The 23453-nt window shown below is 31.9% G+C and overlaps 1 protein-coding gene across 2 annotated transcripts in view; it reads right to left on the bottom strand.

Moving 5' to 3' along the window:
• sp3 (phosphatidylinositide phosphatase spermathreecae) overlaps positions 1-23453 on the bottom strand; it is a 400619-nt gene that overhangs the window by 59499 nt on the left and 317667 nt on the right. For both annotated transcript variants that reach the window (XM_090394946.1, XM_090394954.1), the window contains exon 15: positions 19973-20046. In XM_090394946.1, the coding sequence (XP_090251072.1) occupies positions 19973-20046 (74 nt within the window). The remainder of the gene's footprint in view (positions 1-19972; positions 20047-23453) is intronic.

The raw sequence follows: 23453 nt of genomic DNA, 5'->3' as shown, positions 1-23453 counted from the left end.
CCAACTAATATTGAATGTTTTGCAGTGAAAGTATACAAATACTTCAATATATAGACAGTCAGAGTTGAAGAACTGAAAAACTTTTGTGACTTTGCAGGAAACAATTATGTTAAATTGTTAGAGAATGGAATACAAGATTTCTGTCCTTGGCTCCATCCATTGACAGAATTTTAAGCATGTTTGATGGGTTTCATTCTTATTTTCTTTCTCAAGAAAAATGCCCTGTTATGTTGAAAAAACTGATTGAAGATCCCTGTTTGAAATTGTGGTTTGAAAATCTTGTAAACAATTTAGATAAAGATGAAGTATTTGTAACTACTGATGTCAAAAAACAACTGAAAATGTTAGTAGATTCAGGTGAAATTAACGAGGCTAAGTTTTTTTGAGGTAGTTGAGAATTTCTACGAAACCAGCATAGAATGTGTTAACAAATGGAAGTGCAGTTTAGGAAACACCAACAAGTTCAAGTGGGTGCTACTAAGTAAGACACCTGAATGAAAAGAAATACAGGACAGCCTGAACAAGGAATTCATCACACATGCAGAAACAGAAGAAATTCATGTATTCGATCAGTGGACCCGCATAAAATTTATAATTGTGAGGAAGTTGGATACATGGAATAAAGAAAACATTTCTGTATCTGATAGATGAATACAGATTTTTTTCTGAAATGAGCATAAAATGCTTAGACTTTCAAGACTTTTGTAATATTTTATAGAGTTTGCTCTTTGTCTTCAAGGAAGTACAGAACCTGTTGAGAAAATATTTTCTGTTATGAACAGTGTGTGGTCAAAGGACAAATCTAGATTAAGTGTTGAGACAATGAGGGCTATGTTAGCTGTAAGACAAAATTGCATCATGGAATGCAAGCAGCTTTATGATAAGGTGTTGAAAGACCAAAAATTTGCTGCGTAAAATCACTTCATCGGAGAAATATTCATGGTACGATTGTGGTGAAATACAGTCTCCTTCTATGTCTACCTAAATTTTTGTATGGGTTCTGTCACTGAAAAATAATGATAAGCTCAATATGTTTATGTAATAAACTTCTTTTTATCGTCTTACTTTTTCATGAATATAGAATATTACATACCCCCCCCCCCCCCATTCCATTTTTGCCATCCCAATGTCCCATTTTTATCTCAAGGAAATATGGTCAGCCTATTAATAATATCCCTCCTCCTGCCCTATTACTTCTATCTTCTTTGAACTAATATCCCATACATTCTATTCCTGTAAGTACATCACATTGTCAACTAGGTCTTGCTGATGTCAATAATTTTTGGAGAAGTTGAGCTGACCAATGCCAAAAACGCTTTTCTTTTATTTCTGATATTCTGGCATTTGTGTGCATACATTTCAACATCCATCTGTCATTACCAGCCCATTCAGATTCAAAATCCAGCTGTTCATTATCATTTTTGCACTCACGTTCATTTATCCTGAGGTTGCTATTTCAGCACAATCATTCCTGCACTCACAATTTGTCCCCAATGTGACCTGACACGTGCTCAATTGCACTGCTCTCTAGTTTCCCTGGTTTCATCAAATTCACTCCACATATCCATAAACTGCACACAATTCCTCCTGCATAATGTTGGAAGTTTATTTTCTACTTGGTTAGACTATAATAAATTTAGTTTAATCCTTTATACAAGTGTAGGCAAACAAAGTTTGTGCCTGAAGTATCTTCAGGACTGAGGCAACTCATAGTAAACCTGCGTAATCTTTTGCAAAAATGTAAAGACTTACGATTTTTACATTATTGCTCTTCATTTTTGCTTATTTCAACAACTCGTTCATCTCTCTCTCTCTCTCATTGCATATTTCTCACCTTTCAAATCATTTGTGTCTACCAAAACAATCAGCTATTTCAATTATTCCCTCTGTAAACTAAAAGCCTCACTAACATCTTTTATCTCCACATGTGGGGAACAAGCTTTTGTTATCTTCTCATTTTAAGCACACCTCTTATCACAGAATCTCCATACAATACTTTCTAATTCTCCCAGTTTCTTACACTTTTATACTTTTCTTATTCACTTTTTTTTTTCATTCTTCCTCCTGCTGTACCATATGCCAATAGTTTCTCTAGTCACTGGAAATCATGTTTTGTCCTCTGAAGGAGTCTGCATATGAGTGCTATTTTTCTCTGCACCATCATCTCATCATCCACTCTCATATTTTATACAATATCATTCACTGCTCTACATTCGCTACAACAATTTGCAATCCTGCCTTACATCCATAATGGCTACTTCATTCTCCCATTTCGACATGATTGACATTTCTTGCCCTCACTCACATAACATTTCTGACAAACACTCTCCACTCCATTCTTGTACCACAAACCATTCACTCTCAGCAATGAATACATTAAATGCATGCTACATTGCACTAAAGCAAGTATATTGATATTGCTGGAAATCTTGGACTTCATTGTTTTTTGTATGCATTGGTGTCATGAACATGGAATGCTTTTGAAACAACACATCACATAATAATAGTCACAACTAAACACACAATCAGGCCATTGCCCCAGCGAACTGGCAAACATCATTCCACCACTTTCTCCTAGGGCCGTTAAAACGAGCTCAACAGCTACCCAACACCCCTTTTTTAATTCAACTGCAAACATTCTACCTGTTTTGCTTCCTCATTTAATCCATTTTCCTCTGTCCTCTGCAACAGGCTTCCTCATCCTGTTTCCCAAAAAAAAACAAATAGCAGCCTTCAGCTCTTCAAGAAAAATGTCAAGGGATTTCTTCTTTCTCAACCCTCACCTGCACCACATACATGGCACTGATGTGCTACAAGTTTGTGTACCTGTCATGCATGAATTTAAAAAAAAAAAAAAGTGGATTGATGCAGTTAGAAATACTGTCAGATCTTACACTAGTGGCCAAAATTGTGGAGAAAAAGTGTATTTCTGAGGTTTGGTGGCTCATAACACCACTTTTTTTTGAGTAATACCATAAAATTATATATCAATGGAAAGATAATTTAATCAAGAATGTAATGGCAATAACTTTTATGAAGGATTTTTTATTAGAACAACAGTTATAAAGAAGAAAAGTGAAACATACAGAAAAAATGAGATATACAAAAATTATGAGTTAATACTTAGTTGGGTAACCTTTAGCGTTAACTACGGCCTTACAACGCCTTCCCATGGAGTGAACCAAGTTTTTTAGTTCTGCAGCTGTTATAATGTGAAACCAAGATTGAATTATTGTTTCTATTAATTGGGTTTTATTGGTGGGTTCTGACTAACAAGTTTCTTTAGTTGGCTACATAGATTTTCGATTGGGTTAAGATCTGGGCTATTTATTCCCAGGCCATTCCAGCAGTGGAATATGATTATCTTTCCGATTCTTCTCCTTACGTATTTTATGCCATCACTACCAAACAGGGAGAATTTGGTCTCATCACTCCAAATAACAATGTTAAATTGTTCCGCTGTCCAGTTAACATGGGTGGAATTCTAGCATTTATACCAAATTCCTGCAGTCTGCGCCAAACAGTCCTAGAACTCAACTTCACATTGTATTGCACCATTTCATCTTGTATACATCCAGATGATTTTCTTCTGTCATGTAGGCACAGTCTCTTAATTCTTCTATCATCACTTGCTGTTGTGCACCTTTTCCAGCCTTTACCAGTCTGGTTTTGTAGTGACTGAGTCTTCTTATACCTCTTCAAAAATTTAGAAATGCCACCTTTGGTTAAGTTTCCACCAATTTTTTTCTAATTTTTCATAACTGTAGCCGTGTACACTTAATAGTACTATTTTACATTGCTTTCTGGGTGACCAGTCAACTCTTTGTACCATTTCTTTAATTTTATTACGTTTTACAAGCTCACTAAATGAAAGAACACAAAAAAAACCAACCAATTTGATAGCAATCACATAACACACTGACAAATGTCCTCCTCTCAGCTCCAATACATGACATCAATAGCTGAATCCTACTGTGACCTTATTGGCTCATTGCCAAAACAAGATGACACCTGATTGGCTCTCTAAACACTCATGCTCATTATCTACATTCAAATGAAGGAAAGCTACTTCATATCAACCTAAGCAAGTTGTGCTTCTTTTTTCTGGTTATTTGGCTATAACTTTTCATAGAATACAGATAATGGAACAAACTTTCTTGATTAAATTATCTTTTCATTGATAAATAATTTTATGGCATTACACCATAAAAAAGTGGTGTTATCGCCATCAAACCTCAAAAATACACTTTTGGAAAAAGTGTATTTTTGAGTGTATTTTCAAAAGTGTATTCTCATGAATTTTCTCGTCTAGTCTGATTAAAAGATCGGAAAAATATTCCCCAGTTATTATTTTACCCTTATCAAGATAATAAACAAAATGCCTTGAACAACTGGCTTCTGTCCACTATTTTGACTGCTGTTTGGATTCTGGTATGTACTGGAGAATCCAAGTCTCATAGTCTCATCCATAGTAATAAATCGACAAACAAAATCAGTTTTATTCTTGTTAAAACACTCCAAGCACTGTTCAGAGATTTTCATGCGAGTGCATTTTTGATCTGCTGTGAGCAAGTGCGACACCCTTCTTGCACAAAGCTTTTTCATTTGCAATTCTTCATGCAAAATATATCCTACATGTTCTTTTGAAATGCCTATAGTCTCAGCAATTTCATGCACTTTGACTCATTGGTCATCCAATACCATATATTGCACTCGATCAATGATATCTGGTGTTGTTACACTTTTTGGACGTTCTTCATGTGAATCATCTCCAAAGCTAGCATAAGCCACGTTTAAACTCAGTAGCCTATTTCTTAATTGCTGAAAACAAAGGATAAGAATACCCATAAACTTTTATGAACTTCAAATGAATTTCTTTTGGCGTTAAACCTTATTTTACAAGGAATTTTATAACTGCATGATACTGTTATTTTTAATGTGTATTTTATATTATTTCTTCTTCCTCTATATAGTATATAGTATATTATTATTCTCTTTATATACTTATGAGATGAAATATTATATAAATTTCTTTTACTAACAATTATTTTTATTTTGACTCCGAGTGTCCCTATATGTTATTATATTTGCACAAAGAGTTCACTCCAATTGGTGCAATGACTTTAACTCACTCTTTCAGAATCCAACTAATCATTGACTCAATACCAAGTACAAAATAAACACATTTAATAAAACTAAAACAATATATATACATTTCTAGTAATAATACATAACTATAACTACAGATTATATGGATCCAAGGCCTTATTTAAAAATATAAACTTACTCTTAAGACTAAACACTTTTTCTTTCACAATCACAAAAAAATGTTCATAGTCTTTTTCTCTTTCTCTTAAGGCTCTTTTCCAGAAGTTACAAGGCTCTGTACTTCATTTTCAGGATCCTTTTCATCAATCAATATAACACACATAAAGTCTTCTTGACTATATCCTGTTTTCCTTTTAGTAGTAATACTCATCAGATCAGGCACCTTTAATACCTAAAAATCTTCTTAATCAATATATTTTCTAAACTTTCACTTTCAAGCATTCTTAATACTTATAGAACTTCCTTATTATTATTTTCTCTAAGAAAAACATTCACTTTAGAATGTAAGCAACAAGTTCTTCTTTCATTCACAATACTAAATTGACAGTCTTAACTTATTCTACCTTAAAAACTTACAGTTTCAAGATTTCCTTTTATTCATTACTTATTTCTCCTTGAAACATATTATTTCCACTATTCCTTTTTCTCGGAATACACTATAAAATATCTTCCGACTGCCACACACAAAAACAAATATCAAGTTTCTTCTAACTTGAATATTTACCGGCAAATTTATATAAAACTTATAGTTTCAAGACTTCCCTTTTATTCATTACTTATTCCTGCTTGAAACCTATTATTTTCACTATTCCCTTTTCGGAATACATTATGAAAATTCTTTTGACTGCCGCACACAAAAAATCAAGTTCCTTCCAACTTGAATATTCCTCGGCAAGTTTTCTAAAAACTTTCCGAACGCTCTCTTGTTTACAACTGTAACTTGGATACGCAACGCTTTCCTTGTCAGCTGTCAATCACACATCAAGTTCTCTCCGTGAGCATGCGCACTTCACAAAAGTCAGAAACTACGCACTGCAATAAAATGGCTGACTCGCTGTATCCATCAGCGCTAAGAGAAAGTCTTTCACAAACACAAAATTCAACATTTTAAAATACAACAAACTTTCTTATAAGTAACACAAATAATCAGTTTAGTAAGTACTTCAATATTTTTTACTTCTTTACATGTTACTTCTAATATAACATTTTCATAACGAGCACATCACAAGTGCAGACACTGCATGTATGAAAACAAAAACTAACAAGCATAATTAATACGTAAAAATATTCAGAATTTTTAATATGATTATTTTTACATCAGTTTCATTTTTCTGTGAAAAAAAAATTTTTTTTTTAAAAATTTTTTTATATTTAATCTACATCTAAACAAAATTTTAATATTTATTTCTAGATCTTAAAATATATCGTGATTCTTGCTAATCATTATGTATATCTTCTGAATCACTAGTTTCAGAATCATCTGACACTAGAGATAATTCTAAACTTTCTTCTTCTAAATTAGTATACTTACAAATTTCATTTTTATACCTTTCAAATATTTCATTTAAACTACTTGAATTATGTCCTAAATCTATAGAATCATCACTATCAGAATCAGTTTCCACAGGTTTTTGAGATTCTACAAGTTTCTGGGATTCCTTATCCTTACTAACTAAATTTGAGGTATCTTTAACTTCCCTTTTTTTATTTAATCCTATATTTATCAACCTATGAAATTCCGCTATACTTTCATCCTGTTGGCTGCGCCATTGTTATTTATCATGTATTTTTATATACTTCCCTCTTTATGTATATTATTATTCTCTATATATACTCATGAGATGAAATATTATATAAATTTCTTTTACTAACAATTATTTTTATTTTGACTCCGAGTGTCCCTATATGTTATTATATTTGCACAAAGAGTTCACTCCGATTGGTGCAATGACTTTAACTCACTCTTTCAGAATCCAACTAATCATTGACTCAATACCAAGTACAAAATAAACACATTTAATAAAACTAAAACAATATACATACATTTCTAGTAATAATACATAACTATAACTACAGATTATATGGATCCAAGGCCTTATTTAAAAATATAAACTTACTCTTAAGACTAAACACTTTTTCTTTCACAATCACAAAAAAATGTTCATAGTCTTTTTCTCTTTCTGTTAAGGCTCTTTTCCAGAAGTTACACGGCTCTGTACTTCATTTTCAGGATCCTTTTCATCAATCAATATAACACACATAAAGTCTTCTTGACTATATCCTGTTTTCCTTTTAGTAGTAATACTCATCAGATCAGGCACCTTTAATACCTAAAAATCTTCTTAATCAATATATTTTCTAAACTTTCACTTTCAAGCATTCTTAATACTTATAGAACTTCCTTATTATTTTCTCTAAGAAAAACATTCACTTTAGAATGTAAGCAACAAGTTCTTCTTTCATTCACAATACTAAATTGACAGTCTTAACTTATTCTACCTTAAAAACTTACAGTTTCAAGATTTCCTTTTATTCATTACTTATTTCTCCTTGAAACATATTATTTCCACTATTCCTTTTTCTCGGAATACACTATAAAATATCTTCCGACTGCCACACACAAAAACAAATATCAAGTTTCTTCTAACTTGAATATTTACCGGCAAATTTATATAAAACTTATAGTTTCAAGACTTCCCTTTTATTCATTACTTATTCCTGCTTGAAACCTATTATTTTCACTATTCCCTTTTCGGAATACATTATGAAAATTCTTTTGACTGCCGCACACAAAAAATCAAGTTCCTTCCAACTTGAATATTCCTCGGCAAGTTTTCTAAAAACTTTCCGAACGCTCTCTTGTTTACAACTGTAACTTGGATACGCAACGCTTTCCTTGTCAGCTGTCAATCACACATCAAGTTCTCTCCGGGAGCATGCGCACTTCACAAAAGTCAGAAACTACGCACTGCAATAAAATGGCTGACTCGCTGTATCCATCAGCGCTAAGAGAAAGTCTTTCACAAACACAAAATTCAACATTTTAAAATACAACAAACTTTCTTATAAGTAACACAAATAATCAGTTTAGTAAGTACTTCAATATTTTTTACTTCTTTACATGTTACTTCTAATATAACATTTTCATAACGAGCACATCACAAGTGCAGACACTGCGTGTATGAAAACAAAAACTAACAAGCATAATTAATACGTAAAAATATTCAGAATTTTTAATATGATTATTTTTACATCAGTTTCATTTTTCTGTGAAAAAAAAATTTTTTTTTTTTAAATTTTTTTATATTTAATCTACATCTAAACAAAATTTTAATATTTATTTCTAGATCTTAAAATATATCGTGATTCTTGCTAATCATTATGTATATCTTCTGAATCACTAGTTTCAGAATCATCTGACACTAGAGATAATTCTGAACTTTCTTCTTCTAAATACTTACAAATTTCATTTTTATACCTTTCAAATATTTCATTTAAACTACTTGAATTATGTCCTAAATCTATAGAATCATCACTATCAGAATCAGTTTCCACAGGTTTTTGAGATTCTACAAGTTTCTGGGATTCCTTATCCTTACTAACTAAATTTGAGGTATCTTTAACTTCCCTTTTTTTATTTAATCCTATATTTATCAACCTATGAAATTCCGCTATACTTTCATCCTGCCGGCTGCGCCATTGTTATTTATCATGTATTTTTACATACTTCCCTCTTTATGTATATTATTATTCTCTATATATACTTATGAGATGAAATATTATATAAATTTCTTTTACTAACAATTATTTTTATTTTGACTCCGAGTGTCCCTATATGTTATTATATTTGCACAAAGAGTTCACTCCAATTGGTGCAATGACTTTAACTCACTCTTTCAGAATCCAACTAATCATTGACTCAATACCAAGTACAAAATAAACACATTTAATAAAACTAAAACAATATATATACACTTCTAGCAATAATACATAACTATAACTACAGATTATATGGATCCAAGGCCTTATTTAAAAATATAAACTTACTCTTAAGACTAAACACTTTTTCTTTCACAATCACAAAAAAATGTTCATAGTCTTTTTCTCTTTCTGTTAAGGCTCTTTTCCATAAGTTACAAGGCTCTGTACTTCATTTTCAGGATCCTTTTCATCAATCAATATAACATACATAAAGTCTTCTTGACTATATCCTGTTCTCCTTTTAGTAGTAATACTCATCAGATCAGGCACCTTTAATACCTAAAAATCTTCTTAATCAATATATTTTCTAAACTTTCACTTTCAGGCATTCTTAATACTTATAAAACTTCCTTATCAATATTTTCTCTAAGAAAAACATTCACTTTAGAATGTAAGCAACAGGTTCTCCTTTCATTCACAATACTAAATTGACAGTCTTAACTTATTCCACCTTAAAAACTTACATTCATCCTTCAATATTTTATTCATATTGTCACCTAAAGTAACTAAATTTTTATTTCCCAAAAAGTACCTTTTTAATCTATCAGAGTGTACATTTAAAATTTTACTAGGATTATTGACATCTTGAATTCTAAAATTTACAGGAGAAAAATTGTCTAAAATTCTAAATGGACCTAAGGCTTTTCTTCCTAATTTCCCAACTCTTTTAATACTAGATTTATCATCTAACAATATCAAATCACCTGGTACAAAAGATTTATACTTTCTAAAACAATTTGTATAGTGTCTAGTCTTCTGAGAACTTATTTCCTTATTCACTTTATGAATAACGTGAATTTTATACTTTTCCTCATCTTGATTAAATTGGTTATTCCTAGACAAATCATCAATATCAGATTCTAGAGATCTAGATAAGTAATCAGCAACTATATTTCTTTTTCCTGGAATATAAGTCACATCAATATTATATTCCTGGAGTTCCAGTGCCCACCTAATTATACGTTGATTTTTATCCTTCATAGTACTTAGGAATGACAGAGGCTGGTGATCAGATCTTATTTGAATAGGTTGTCCTAACAATAAATATCTAAATTTTCTCAATGGAAAAATTATTGCTAGTGCTTCCTTCTCTATGGTTGAATAATTCAACTCTGGACCTGATAATTTTCTGCTTATAAAAGCTATTGGCTTAAAATCTTCTCCTTCCTTTTGTTCTAGTACAGCAGCAATGCAATCATTTGAAGCATCAGCAGAAAGATAAAATACTTCACCAAACTTAGGATAAATGAGGACTGGAGCTTTAGTCAATGCCAGTTTTAATTTGTCAAATGCTTCTTGTTGAGCTTCACCCCAATTGAATTTAAAACCTTTTCTTGTCAAGCACACTATGGGTCTTAATAGTTGTGAACAGTTTGGAATAAATTTTCTATAGAAGTTTAACATGCCAATAAATCTGCGAACTTGTCTAACTGTTTTAGGAGGTTTAGCTGATAATATGCCTTCTACATTTAACTGAGTTGGCATAATTCCCTTGCTATTTATTTTATGACCTAAATACTCAACTTCTTTTAAGAAAAATTGGCATTTTGAACACTTTAAAGATAGATTTGCCTCATCTAATCTCTTTAAGACATTCCATAGAATTTTACAATGGGTTTCTATATCCTTTGAATAAATTAGAAGATCATCCTGAAAACAGATGACTCCATTTCCCAACATATCAGATAAGACAGAATTCATTAAAGACTGGAATGACATAGCAGAATTTCTTGCACCTTGTGGTAATCTACATAATTGATATTTCTGCCATCTGGTAGTAAATGCGAAGTATTTTCTGTCTTCCTTCTTCAAAGGAATTTGAAAGTAGCCAGAGTTTAAATCCAGCTTTGTAAAATATTGTGCTCCTTCCAAGCATATCAATAATTCCTCAATTTTGCATAGAGGGAAATCAATAGGTTTTGTAACCTTATTGATGGCTCTCAAGTCTAAAACAAATCTCAGACTTCCATTTGGCTTTTCAATTAAGATAAATGGACTGTTCCACTGAGAATTTGACTTCTCAATTATTCCTGCCCTTTCATATTCCTGTAGTAGTTTCTGGCAATGCTCCATATATTTCAGTGGAGTCTGATATTGTCTAATATAAATAGGAGATTGAGTACAAATCTGTACTGAATGTTCTACTGCATTAGTGCAAGACATTGAAACAATATCTTCTGTGAAAACACCAGAGAAAAATTCAAAGGCAGATTTAAAAAACTTCAGAATTCTATCCCTTTCTTCATTAGTAATTGCTGATTTCATTGAACTCTGCACCAAATTCTCCTTAAATTCTTGAATATTTTCCTTCTCATCTTTCTTTAGAGTGTCAATATTAAATACTTGATCATTATCATTAGTATCTAGAAAAACTTCAGGAGACTGCTCTAATTTTACACTGTCACCTGATTTCCTATCCAAACAGCATTCTATTCCACACAATGATACTGTATTATCAACAAAATTACACACAAACCCATGACGTTTCAGAAAATCAATTCCAAATATTATTTGTACATTTGGATTTGAAGATTCTGGAAGAACGATTAATGAATGAGAAACTTTTAATGGAAAGCAAGGAATTGAAATAAAGACATTGATTTGCTTATAAGCTGAAATTTCAGATTCAAATATTCCTTTTAATTTTATTGGATTGCTTAAAACTGAAATATCATTTGGAATTAGAGATTTAATTTTGTTAAATAAGCTATAAGAAACGAGTGAAATATGTGCACCTGTGTCAAGTAAGATATCACAAGGTACATCTTCAATAAATCCTTGTAATACTGTTAAAGGATTACTTTCATTAGCATAAGGAGCTAATGCTACATCAAACTTTCTTTTATGGTTAGAGCTGTCTTTGGCTTTACCCATGTTTAGTGAATAGTTTGACATTTCTGTCCTTGCCAGTATGATATTGGAATAATAACTAATTCCAGATTTACTTTTATTCTCTGATTTCTTATTTTGAAAACAAGATCTCTAACATAACAATCTTTAGCAAAATGACCCTGTTTATTGCATCTAAAACATTTTGGAATGTATCTTCTATGAGATGCTTTATTCCTGTTAATGCCATCAGATTTACAAGAAAAAGATTGATTATCTGTAAGATTTTTTGACATTGATAAATCCGACATCATCTTAAACAGAAGTTCTTGTCCTTGTATTATGGGTTTCTGTTGTCTTTCTATCTCTTCACTCAGAAATGTTTTCAGTTCCTCATATTTTTCCAAATCATGTAATTTTACCCTGGAATCAGATTCTGGAATATCCTTAGTAAAATTCACAGAAGTTTCCTTAGACTTTTTCTTTTTATTTGCAGCTTTACCCTTTTGAAGCTTTTCTTCTCTCATTTTATCAGTACCCACAATGCTAGAAGAATGAGTTTGATTATGCTGAAAAGAATTTACTTGCTTATTGCTTGAGGAATGAAAAATATCTCTTAGTCTTTCTTCCTTTTCTTTAACAAGCTCAAAACATTGTTCAAGATTTCTAACTTTTTTCTTATACGCTGTTTCTTTTAAATTATCCTTGAGGCCAAGCCTAAATTGATTAAAGAGCAACCATTCTAAAGAGGATTTCTCTTCAGATGAAATATTAAATCCATGAGCAATGGTCCACAATCTATGATAATATTCAGAAACAGATTCCTTATTACCTTGGATACACTGCTGAATCTTCCAAATGTTAGGCCCTAATTCTCTTACATTTGAAAATTCTGATATTAGCAAACTTTTAAAGGTTGCATAATTGTCAGTATCTCTTAGTAAAGGAGATGTGTTTAAGAATGTTTTGGCTTTTCCCAACAATTTATTACGAAGTATAATTAACAAGTGAAAACTGACCAATTTCCTAAATCTTTAATTTTTTCTGCATACCTAAAAAATGTTTCTATGCTTTCGCTACTATCACCTGAGAAAGAAGGTATTACTAAGGTTGGATTTATTAACCTAAAAAATTCTTCATCATTAACTGAAGGAACTTTACTACTAATATTACTATTTTCTGTAGCCATTTTTTTATTTTTTTTATTTTTTATTTGAGTCAAGATTTACCTTTTGGATTCTAAAATAGTTTAGTCATTACCAATTATCCTGTCGTCGACTGCGCCATTGTTATTTTTTATGTGTATTTTATATTATTTCTTCTTCCTCTATATAGTATATAGTATATTATTATTCTCTTTATATACTTATGAGATGAAATATTATATAAATTTCTTTTACTAACAATTATTTTTATTTTTGACTCCGAGTGTCCCTATATGTTATTATATTTGCACAAAGAGTTCACTCCAATTGGTGCAATGACTTTAACTCACTCTTTCAGAATCCAACTAATCATTGACTCAATACCAAGTACAAAATAAACACATTTAATAAAACTAAAACAATATATATACATTTCTAGTAATAATACATAACTATAACTACAGATTATATGGATCCAAGGCCTTATTTAAAAATATAAACTTACTCTTAAGACTAAACACTTTTTCTTTCACAATCACAAAAAAATGTTCATAGTCTTTTTCTCTTTCTGTTAAGGCTCTTTTCCATAAGTTACAAGGCTCTGTACTTCATATTCAGGATCCTTTTCATCAATCAATATAACACACAAAGTCTTCTTGACTATATCCTGTTTTCCTTTTAGTAGTAATACTCATCAGATCAGGCACCTTTAATACCTAAAAATCTTCTTAATCAATATATTTTCTAAACTTTCACTTTCAAGCATTCTTAATACTTATAGAACTTCCTTATTATTATTTTCTCTAAGAAAAACATTCACTTTAGAATGTAAGCAACAAGTTCTTCTTTCATTCACAATACTAAATTGACAGTCTTAACTTATTCTACCTTAAAAACTTACAGTTTCAAGATTTCCTTTTATTCATTACTTATTTCTCCTTGAAACATATTATTTCCACTATTCCTTTTTCTCGGAATACACTATAAAATATCTTCCGACTGCCACACACAAAAACAAATATCAAGTTTCTTCTAACTTGAATATTTACCGGCAAATTTATATAAAACTTATAGTTTCAAGACTTCCCTTTTATTCATTACTTATTCCTGCTTGAAACCTATTATTTTCACTATTTCACTATTCGGAATACATTATGAAAATTCTTTTGACTGCCGCACATAATCAAGTTCCTTCCAACTTGAATATTCCTCAGCCAGTTTATAAAAACTTATAGTTTCAAGACTTCCTTTTTATTCTTTACTTATTCCTGCTTGAAACCTATTATTTTCACTATTCCCTTTTCGGAATACATTATGAAAATTCTTTTGACTGCCGCACACAAAAAATCAAGTTCCTTCCAACTTGAATATTCCTCGGCAAGTTTTCTAAAAACTTTCCGAACGCTCTCTTGTTTACAACTGTAACTTGGATACGCAACGCTTTCCTTGTCAGCTGTCAATCACACATCAAGTTCTCTCCGGGAGCATGCGCACTTCACAAAAGTCAGAAACTACGCACTGCAATAAAATGGCTGACTCGCTGTATCCATCAGCGCTAAGAGAAAGTCTTTCACAAACACAAAATTCAACATTTTAAAATACAACAAACTTTCTTATAAGTAACACAAATAATCAGTTTAGTAAGTACTTCAATATTTTTTACTTCTTTACATGTTACTTCTAATATAACATTTTCATAACGAGCACATCACAAGTGCAGACACTGCGTGTATGAAAACAAAAACTAACAAGCATAATTAATACATAAAAATATTCAGAATTTTTAATATGATTATTTTTACAATACTCAATTTTATCCATTTCAAGAGATACAGACAACACTTTTGCTTCAGACAACTGTATAAAACAAACTACTTGATAGAATGACTTGCAATTTCACATGGATGCTTATGATGACAGATGTACCAACTTAGAAAAAAAATTTTGCTGATAGTAAGATCGAGGCCAAGAACATTTCAGACCACCCTCGTAGAGTGAAAAATATGATCTTGATACTGTAATAGTACAGCATGAAGACTTTACATGAGTACCTACTTCAACTTCCTGTCCACAATTTTTCTCAAAGTTAGTCTTATCTTTCTGGGCTGTAATATTGTCAGATCATATTTTTCACTCTAAATGAGTGAAATATAAGATCTGACAGTATTTCTAACTGCATCAATCCATGTTTTGTTTTGTTTTTAATTCGTGCATGACAGGTACAAGAACCTGTAGCACATCAGTGCCATGTGTGTGGCGCAGGTAAGGATTGAGAAAGAAGAAATCTCTTGACATTTTTCTTGAAGAGCTGAAGGCTGCTATTTTTGTTGGGAAACAGGATATGGAAGCCTGTTGCAGAAGACAGAGGAAGATGGATTAAATGAAGAAGCAACACAGGTATAATGTTTGCAGTTGTATTAAAAAAGAGATGTTGGGCAGCTGCTGTACTTGTTTTAACAGCCCTAAGAGAAAGTGGTGGAATGATGTTTGCCAGTTCGCTGGGGCAATGGCCTGACTGTGTTTAATTGTGACTATTATTATGTGATGTTGTTTCAAAAGCATTCCATGTTCATGACACCAATGCATACAAAAAGGAGTCCAAGACTTCCAGCAATATCAATATACTTGCTTTAGTGTAATGTAGCATGCATTTACCTTCCTGAATACCCCCTTGAGGGTATCAGAAATTTGTTGATAATGCCATGCTGGTCACTCTTCTTGCCTGTGCTTTGTGCAACTCATGTGCTTGCTGATCACCTTTTTATATTTCCTTCCCAACATTCCCCCCCCCCCAGTTTCTGCTTAATGATGACATCTGGATTTATCCTTATTATACTAGGTACATATTCTAATTACTTTTCTAAAGCTTTCATTGAATATTTAACAAGCCCTCCTAATTGCAGTTACAACAAATTCCCTGCTGTTACTATTAACTGAAAATTTCATGTTTAAATAATTCTCAGGTAAAGACTGCATAAACACTACCTATTGGAGGCAAAACAGCTACCTATGTTACGAATAAAAGCTTTTTCAGATAATTATCACTTAGTAGCAGCAAAAATATACCCTCCCCATTAATACGTTTCTTATCGAGAAATCACCATACAAAATTCTTTCCTTTTGCACTCCCACCTATCTTTCTCTTCTGTAATACATATGTGTACAGAGGAGAAACTACTGGCCACTTGAGCTCAAGGTTTGTCCCATTAATGACAACCATGTAAATGCTCCTGTTCTCTCTCATTAGAACTACCATGTCATTCTCTAGATTTTCAGTGAGAGTCCTTTATAATAATTTACTTTCACTGAGTGCAGGGCAATCCACTGGCCCTAGCCTCAAATTCACTGCCTATCATGACTTCCTGTTGAACTCTTGGTTGCACAATTATCAGCAATATCTTTCTCCTGACCTGTTCTGTCTATCCTTCTTGAAAATAAAACACTGTTTACATTTTATTCCTATTACTACATTGTCTTATGTTAAAAAAATCTTGCAACTTCAATAATTTTTGGCCAAGTACAACTTACCAATTAAAAAAAAAACTTCTCATCCTTATTTCTGATGCTTCTAGCATTAATTTACATAAATTGCAATATTTCCTTACACTCATCACTACTCTTGTACCATTCATCATTCATCTATGATGAATGACTCATTCAAATTTGAGACTTGAGAAAGCCATTCAGTATTTTCATCATTTGCATTTTCATACACATTCACCTCCATGGCACATGCACACACACACACACACACACACACACACACACACACACACACACACACACACACACTCTCTCTCTCTCTCTCTTTCTTACCTGTTCTGTCAAGAGTTCTACTTTCCCTGATTTAATCCTTCATCCTTAGAGAGGATGAAATAACCTTCTCCAGGAACCCTTTCATCATTAACCTCTTCTCCCATAACTACTTCCATGCCCAATGAAAATATTCAAGATGATTTCTTTAAGTTTATTTCTTTGTCATTATAAAGTGCTTCACAATATTCTTTAATTCTGCTTATTATTTCATTTCTGTCTAATTTATCATCCTTTCTCTTCAGAACAACCATCTTTCCACTTCTACCAAGGATTTTCTCCTTGTTACTTTGCTTAAATAACACATCTGGAGTTTTTTCCTATGGAAAAAAACATTCGATGTCTCACCAAACTTAAAATATACCACAATATCAGTAAGGTATTCATTTCGGCACCTGCTTCAACCAGCACCACAAGTTACTGTAATACTGACAGATGACTAACTCCCTGCTCTCAATGTGAATAGGAAGTTGTCATCAAATGAAAGCATTTGTAATTTTATGAAGAATACTTTTCATAATTTGATTGAATAGGAATTAAACAACCCACTAGAATTTGAATTTATCTGACAGAAAGAACAATCTGAAGTGCTTGGATCTTATCTTCAGTTATGGAATTCATTAGGTCTAGGAATGAAAATACTTCTGAAAAGATTTTATATCAGGGAAAGAGAACATAATACAGAAGTCCCTTGTTAACCCAAGATGATATTTCTGAAACCAATACATATTAAACTGAGTCTCATGAAAACTTTGTTAAAGCACTGGACAAAAATGTACCTGCACAGTCTAAGTGTAATGTCCAAAAATTTTGAGAAGCTCAACTGAAGAGAGAAATACTTGTTGAACCTCAAAGGTAGGTATTAAAAGATAAAGAATTAGAAGAGGAACAATAAAATAACATTAGAAGTTTAGAAAATCATTTCAGAAATATTGCTAAAGGGGTTTTGGGAGGAAAAAAACTACAAAGCACTAGTTGATCCCTTATTAATGAAGTACTACAAGATGAAGGCCAAAATATCACTGTAGATTTGCTTCCTTCATTCTCATCTGAACTTTTTTTTTCTTCTTGATATTGTTGTTTTACCACTACATCCTGGCAGAGCAATTGGCCTTGCAGAAAAAAAAAAAAAAGTTCAGATGAGAATGAAGGAAGCAAATCTACAGTGATATTTTGGCCTTCATTGCACTTAAGAGCAGTTTGAAGTTGGGGGATATTTTTAATGATTTTTTTCTTAATTTTCTTATTAGTATATATAACAAAATATGCAAGTATTTAAATTTTAACAGTTAATATTCATTTTAAAATATATTTTTTATATACTCGGCTTTTCTTAAAATTACAGTCGATGATCAAATTATTAGAGCCACAGTGCGAAAAAGGTATTTTGTGAGTTTCAGGAAGAAATAAAACCACACTGTCAATGTTTTTACATCAAATTATTTTTATTAAAATTAGTCCTCTAATGGTACACTTAAAATAGTAAAGAATGCTTATATAATTAAAGAAAAATGTATAAAGAAATAATTATGAGGTCAATATTTGATAACACCGCCTTTTGCTGCAATTACTGCTTCGATTCTTTTGGGCATACTTTCTATGCATTTGGCACAGTTTAATTTGATTGATTCATTCCTGTGCCGCACATCAATCAAATGCTCTATTAATTAGCATTTGTTGGTGACAAGTTCCTTGGAAATTTCCCACTTCATCAGTTCCTAAAGGTTCTCGATGGAATTGAGATCGAGTGAATTTCCATGCCAGTCAAGAACCTTGACTTTTTTGTCATTCAGGAATTTTGTTACTTTTTTTGCCTTATGGCAAGGAGCAGAATCATGTATATATGTGAAATTGTTATTCGGGAACCACTCCTGTACCTGGGAGTAGCATCTTGGTCTCCAGTACCTTGATGTATTGATCCTGCTTCATTGTTCAAGCCCAAGTCCTTGATGCGTCAATAAGCTGTCATTGAAGATATCTTAATACCAGCATCCTGCATCATATTTGTAAGAACCCTCTGAGGTGCATTCATGTTTTCCACGCAAATATCTCTAATTTTTTTTTCATCCCATCAGGTGATAATTTTTTTCGCCCACATTTCTTCAAACACTTCAGTGCCAATTCAATATTTGCATTAATTTTTTTTTTATTCCCCATTGATGCTCGTGAAACATTAGCAATTGATGCTACCTTCCTTTGAGAATGTTCAGTATTCATTAAGAATATTTTTATTTCTAAAATTTTCATTGGAGAAAGATCTTTGGCCTTGCCTATGGTAAAAATACACTCTGTCAAGAAAAGAATTTAAAAAATCAAAAAATAACACAATACAACACTTATAAACCTACACAAATCTTGAAATAAACTACTTACCATCAAAATATTATAAGAACACTCCAAAAGTAATTAAAATGCTTGAATAACCTCAATAACTTATAAACAAATGCAATTGAACAAGATGGGTGTCAAGCGGTGGCTGAGAATCTAAACACAAAGTGGCATCCATGTGACAGGTTATGAAACCAACAGTACAGTACTGTCAACTGTATATTTAAAATCAGTAAACATAATTATTTAATAAAAAAAATAAATAAAGAACCCCATGTAACCAGGTTTTCATTTATTATAACTGGTCGAAGTGTAAAATTGTTACTGTAATTTATGGAGGTGGCTCTAATAATATGATCACCCACTGTATTATTATGAATCACTGAACAATACTTAGCCAAATTTATGTTTTGGCTCACTTATAATAAAAGAAACCTGACATGCTAGCAAAAAATTTTAAATTCTGTGTTCTAAAATATACAGAATCAATTCTGATGTTAGTTGCAAAATGCTTAATGACCAGCGATATCACATGCTTTTTTTATAGTGATTATGAGTTACTTCTGAAACATGAATAATAAGGTTTAAGGTATTTCAAATGTTAAAACTTCTTCCAGATATTTAACACTGATACCCCCGCCGCCATTTTTTTTTTTTTTTTGCAAAAATATCACTGAAAGTTATTACATGACTCAAAAACAAACAAACAAACAGTAAAAATTAATAAGAATTCAAATTACTTTTAAAAGACAAGAATGTTAATTTACCAAGTTCAATCCTTTCTAAATCTTCAAGAAAAACTTTTTGATATCTAATGATCCTGTCTGTTTGGTCATCATATCTGATTATATTTTTCATTATGAAAAAGACAAAAATAAAAAAGGTTTAATTAAAAGTAAATCAAATAATACATGGAGGTAAAACAAAACATCCATGTTAGGACAAAATGTGAATGCTGGCGAGTGTATTCCTGTAAGATCTCTGGTCAACTCTTTTTAAGAAACTTTCATAATTTCTACATTCGGCTTTGAAATAATGCTGGATCTAGTATCCACTTGATTTATACAATTTTTGCAACTGAAGCCTTTTGGGCTCTTTATTTTAGCAAAATGAATTTTGTTTTACCTCCAGAGAAACTCTTTCCACAGAAACTACTGAATATCACCAATTTAAATGCTGGGACCAACTTATTGCTAGAAACAAATTCTTTCCACAAAAACTACTGAAAATCATCAATTTAAAACCCTAAAATCCTGGGATCAACTTATAATCAGGCTCTTCATACAAATTTAGAGATTTGTTAGTAAAAGGAAGAAGAGTATATGCAATGCCATAAATGAATAGTGAAACTAATCACTGGCCTCACCTTTTTATAAATACTTTACATATTTTATATACACTAACTAGGATTGTTATGAACCATTCTTAAAACTTATTTCTAATTAATGTTCTAGATCTTAAATAACACGATGGTACTTTATGTTCTGAAATTTGTAAAGGAAATTCTAAACAGGAATGTTTTCAGATTCCTATTTCTAAAAACTGGAGGTTTTCTTCTTAAATATCAATACCAAAAAATCTATGACAAACTTACCCTAAAAACAGGACCTGATTTTAGAGTAACTGAATCAAACTGAATCTCTCATTTTTGGTCTGCTGCACTTCCATTATTATAATATCACAATAACACTTATATTATTTATTCATATTATGATTTTTGACCATCCAGAAGAACATGGACCATTTGCTACACAGAAAAAAACAACAGTAAAATTATCAACTTTACAATCAACTATTAAAAAAAACCTCACCTTAGATCATCCCTTCTGTGTCTCTCCAAAAATTAAAAATAAATAATTAAAAATAAATAATAAATAAAATAAAAAGAAATAACTGTACAAACAGTTATGTACAGGCTGACTGTTGCATAACTGAGGAATTTTACTCCTGGAAACTCTTGTTTGATTAACTGTAAGAGTAGTTGGCTTAATTTTCTAATTTTCAAAAGTATAATATTTGTTTTCTTGTACACTGTGTGGTGCATCATGGTACAGATGCACAAAACAATGGCAGAAACATACATGATTATGTTTGCTGCAGCATGTGCAAAATGTATGGTCCTCACAGAATGAGAGATTTATGGAAGGAGAATGAAACTGGAAGATATGTTCATTAAAGGTGTTTCATGAGCAAACGCCAGAAGTGTGATGAGAGTTTATCCCATAAATTCAAGAAAATTGATCATAGGATCTGCACTATTTCAGCCAATAATATCTTATGGTTAGGGACTATAAGATAATGGCAGTTGTTGCGATATTCTCCTTCCTGGATACTAGTTAGGAAAAAAAAAAAATCACAAAAAATCCAGTCTTATGCTGGCTATTCTGCGATTGGCTAATGGAAGAGACTAGCTGCTCACCAGTCTTCAAACGTTACAGCTAAATGGCCTTAATGACTCCCTTTGGGGAATAAAAGGTGTTAGGAGATAGCAGATACAGTTTACTCTGAACAGTCATGTTCAATGCTGGAATGCAAACCATCAGGCAGAGCCAATGGGGCTATCTACCTACTTAAGAAGAGCTAGTGAGAAATACAAATCCCAGATGACTAGTGTACGGCTTTTATCTAAACAAACTGTAAAATAAAATAACACTGAACATCCGAACACAGGCATATAAAGAGTCTAAAACACAGAGCCTTAAAAATATGGATCTATATCCTCAGTACCCATTACTGAATATAAGAATTCAGTAATGGGTACTGAGTTCTTGGCAAAAGAAGTTGATTTGAGCTAAATGGGAGAATTCTCAGCAAATATTTACTAAATCACAAATAGTCAAAAGGTTATGGGAATGTAGCAAAACTAATTACTCCAGATTTTGAAATGATATTATAAGATTAAGTCAAAATACTAAAAATCATATGATTCAAATTATTAAAATATAACAAAGCTCTCTACAAGTTATACAGCTCTTGAAAATGCATGACAAAAGCTGCCATGGGAAAATCTCTTAAGCGCACTAAAACTATATGGTCGAAATGGGACTTTATATAAAGAAATATAATTATAATTAAGTTTGCAGATAGAAAAGATGGTATGATGTTAAATCAGGCTGAAGACTTGATTTAACATCAAGCCATTCATCCATTTCTCATCCATTCCACGATGCATTGAGTCCCCTGGTAGGGGCCTGAGGCAATTTAATGTAGCCGACCCTCTGCTGCATCCCTCGAGGGGCAAGTATTTCTTGTCTGTAGAACTGTAAAACTAATTCACTATTTGATTGAAAAGACCTGATAAAAGTTCCTCACATCGCAGATGAGATTTGAACCGGGGTCTTTTCAGCAAAGGCTCATCTATACTAACTGGTGCTGCAGTTCATTGTTGCAATATTTTTCAAATCATTGGTCTTATATGTGTGTATATGTGTGTGTGTGTGTGTGTGTGTGTGTGTGAGAGAGAGAGAGAGAGAGACGTGCACGTGCCAAGTCAGGTCTGAATAGTTGGGTATGTATATATACACACCCAACTAACATCATTTCAGATACAAAAGGAACATCTTTAATAGAATTTAAAGCAGCAAATTAAAATTATGTGCAATAATTTGTAAAATCTGGCATGTTTCTCTTTAATATTGTCCATTTTTTTCAGCATGTTACTTCTGTTCCAATGCCTGCTAACCAATTATCAGTTTTGCTGGTGAAATGAAAAGTTTGTTCATTTCATACTCCAATTTATCAAAATATGCTGCAGTTAAGTTTTGGAAAAGAGTTGCGTAAACAAATACCTCTTCGAATTTTTATCAATGCATCTCATATAATGGACAAGTTTCTAGAAGTATCTAGAAGAAAAATCATAGATTTCCTTAACTAAATTTTGTTTAATGACATCAGCAATAATTGATGAAAGAAACGAAGAAATTATGAAAGAATTAAACCAAGAACCAGTAACAGAAAAAATTAAAAAATATAAACATAAATGGATGGAACATGTTCAAAGAATGAAAACAGAAAGATTACCAAAACAAGCCTTAAAGTACAAGCCATTAGGAAAAAGAAAACCAGGACGTCCTCTTAAATGATTCAGCGATGACTTCTAAGGCCGGAACAGGCCATGCTAGGCCTAAATCCTTGACATGCATGATGATAAGCAATAACTGACACAAATTCTTTACATTTCATGTCATTTTTATACTTTTCTACTACTAAGCCTTTGAAGTTTCTGAAGTCAGTAAATGGTTTGTTGAA

Source organism: Typopeltis vanoorti, chromosome 1 (assembly GCF_054136105.1).
Source record: "Typopeltis vanoorti isolate ZY-2024b chromosome 1, IOZ_Tvanoo_1.0, whole genome shotgun sequence".
Taxonomy (NCBI): Eukaryota; Metazoa; Arthropoda; class Arachnida; order Uropygi; family Thelyphonidae; genus Typopeltis; species Typopeltis vanoorti.
Note: the sequence above shows the minus strand (reverse complement) of the source record. Positions and strands in the feature narration are given on the sequence as shown.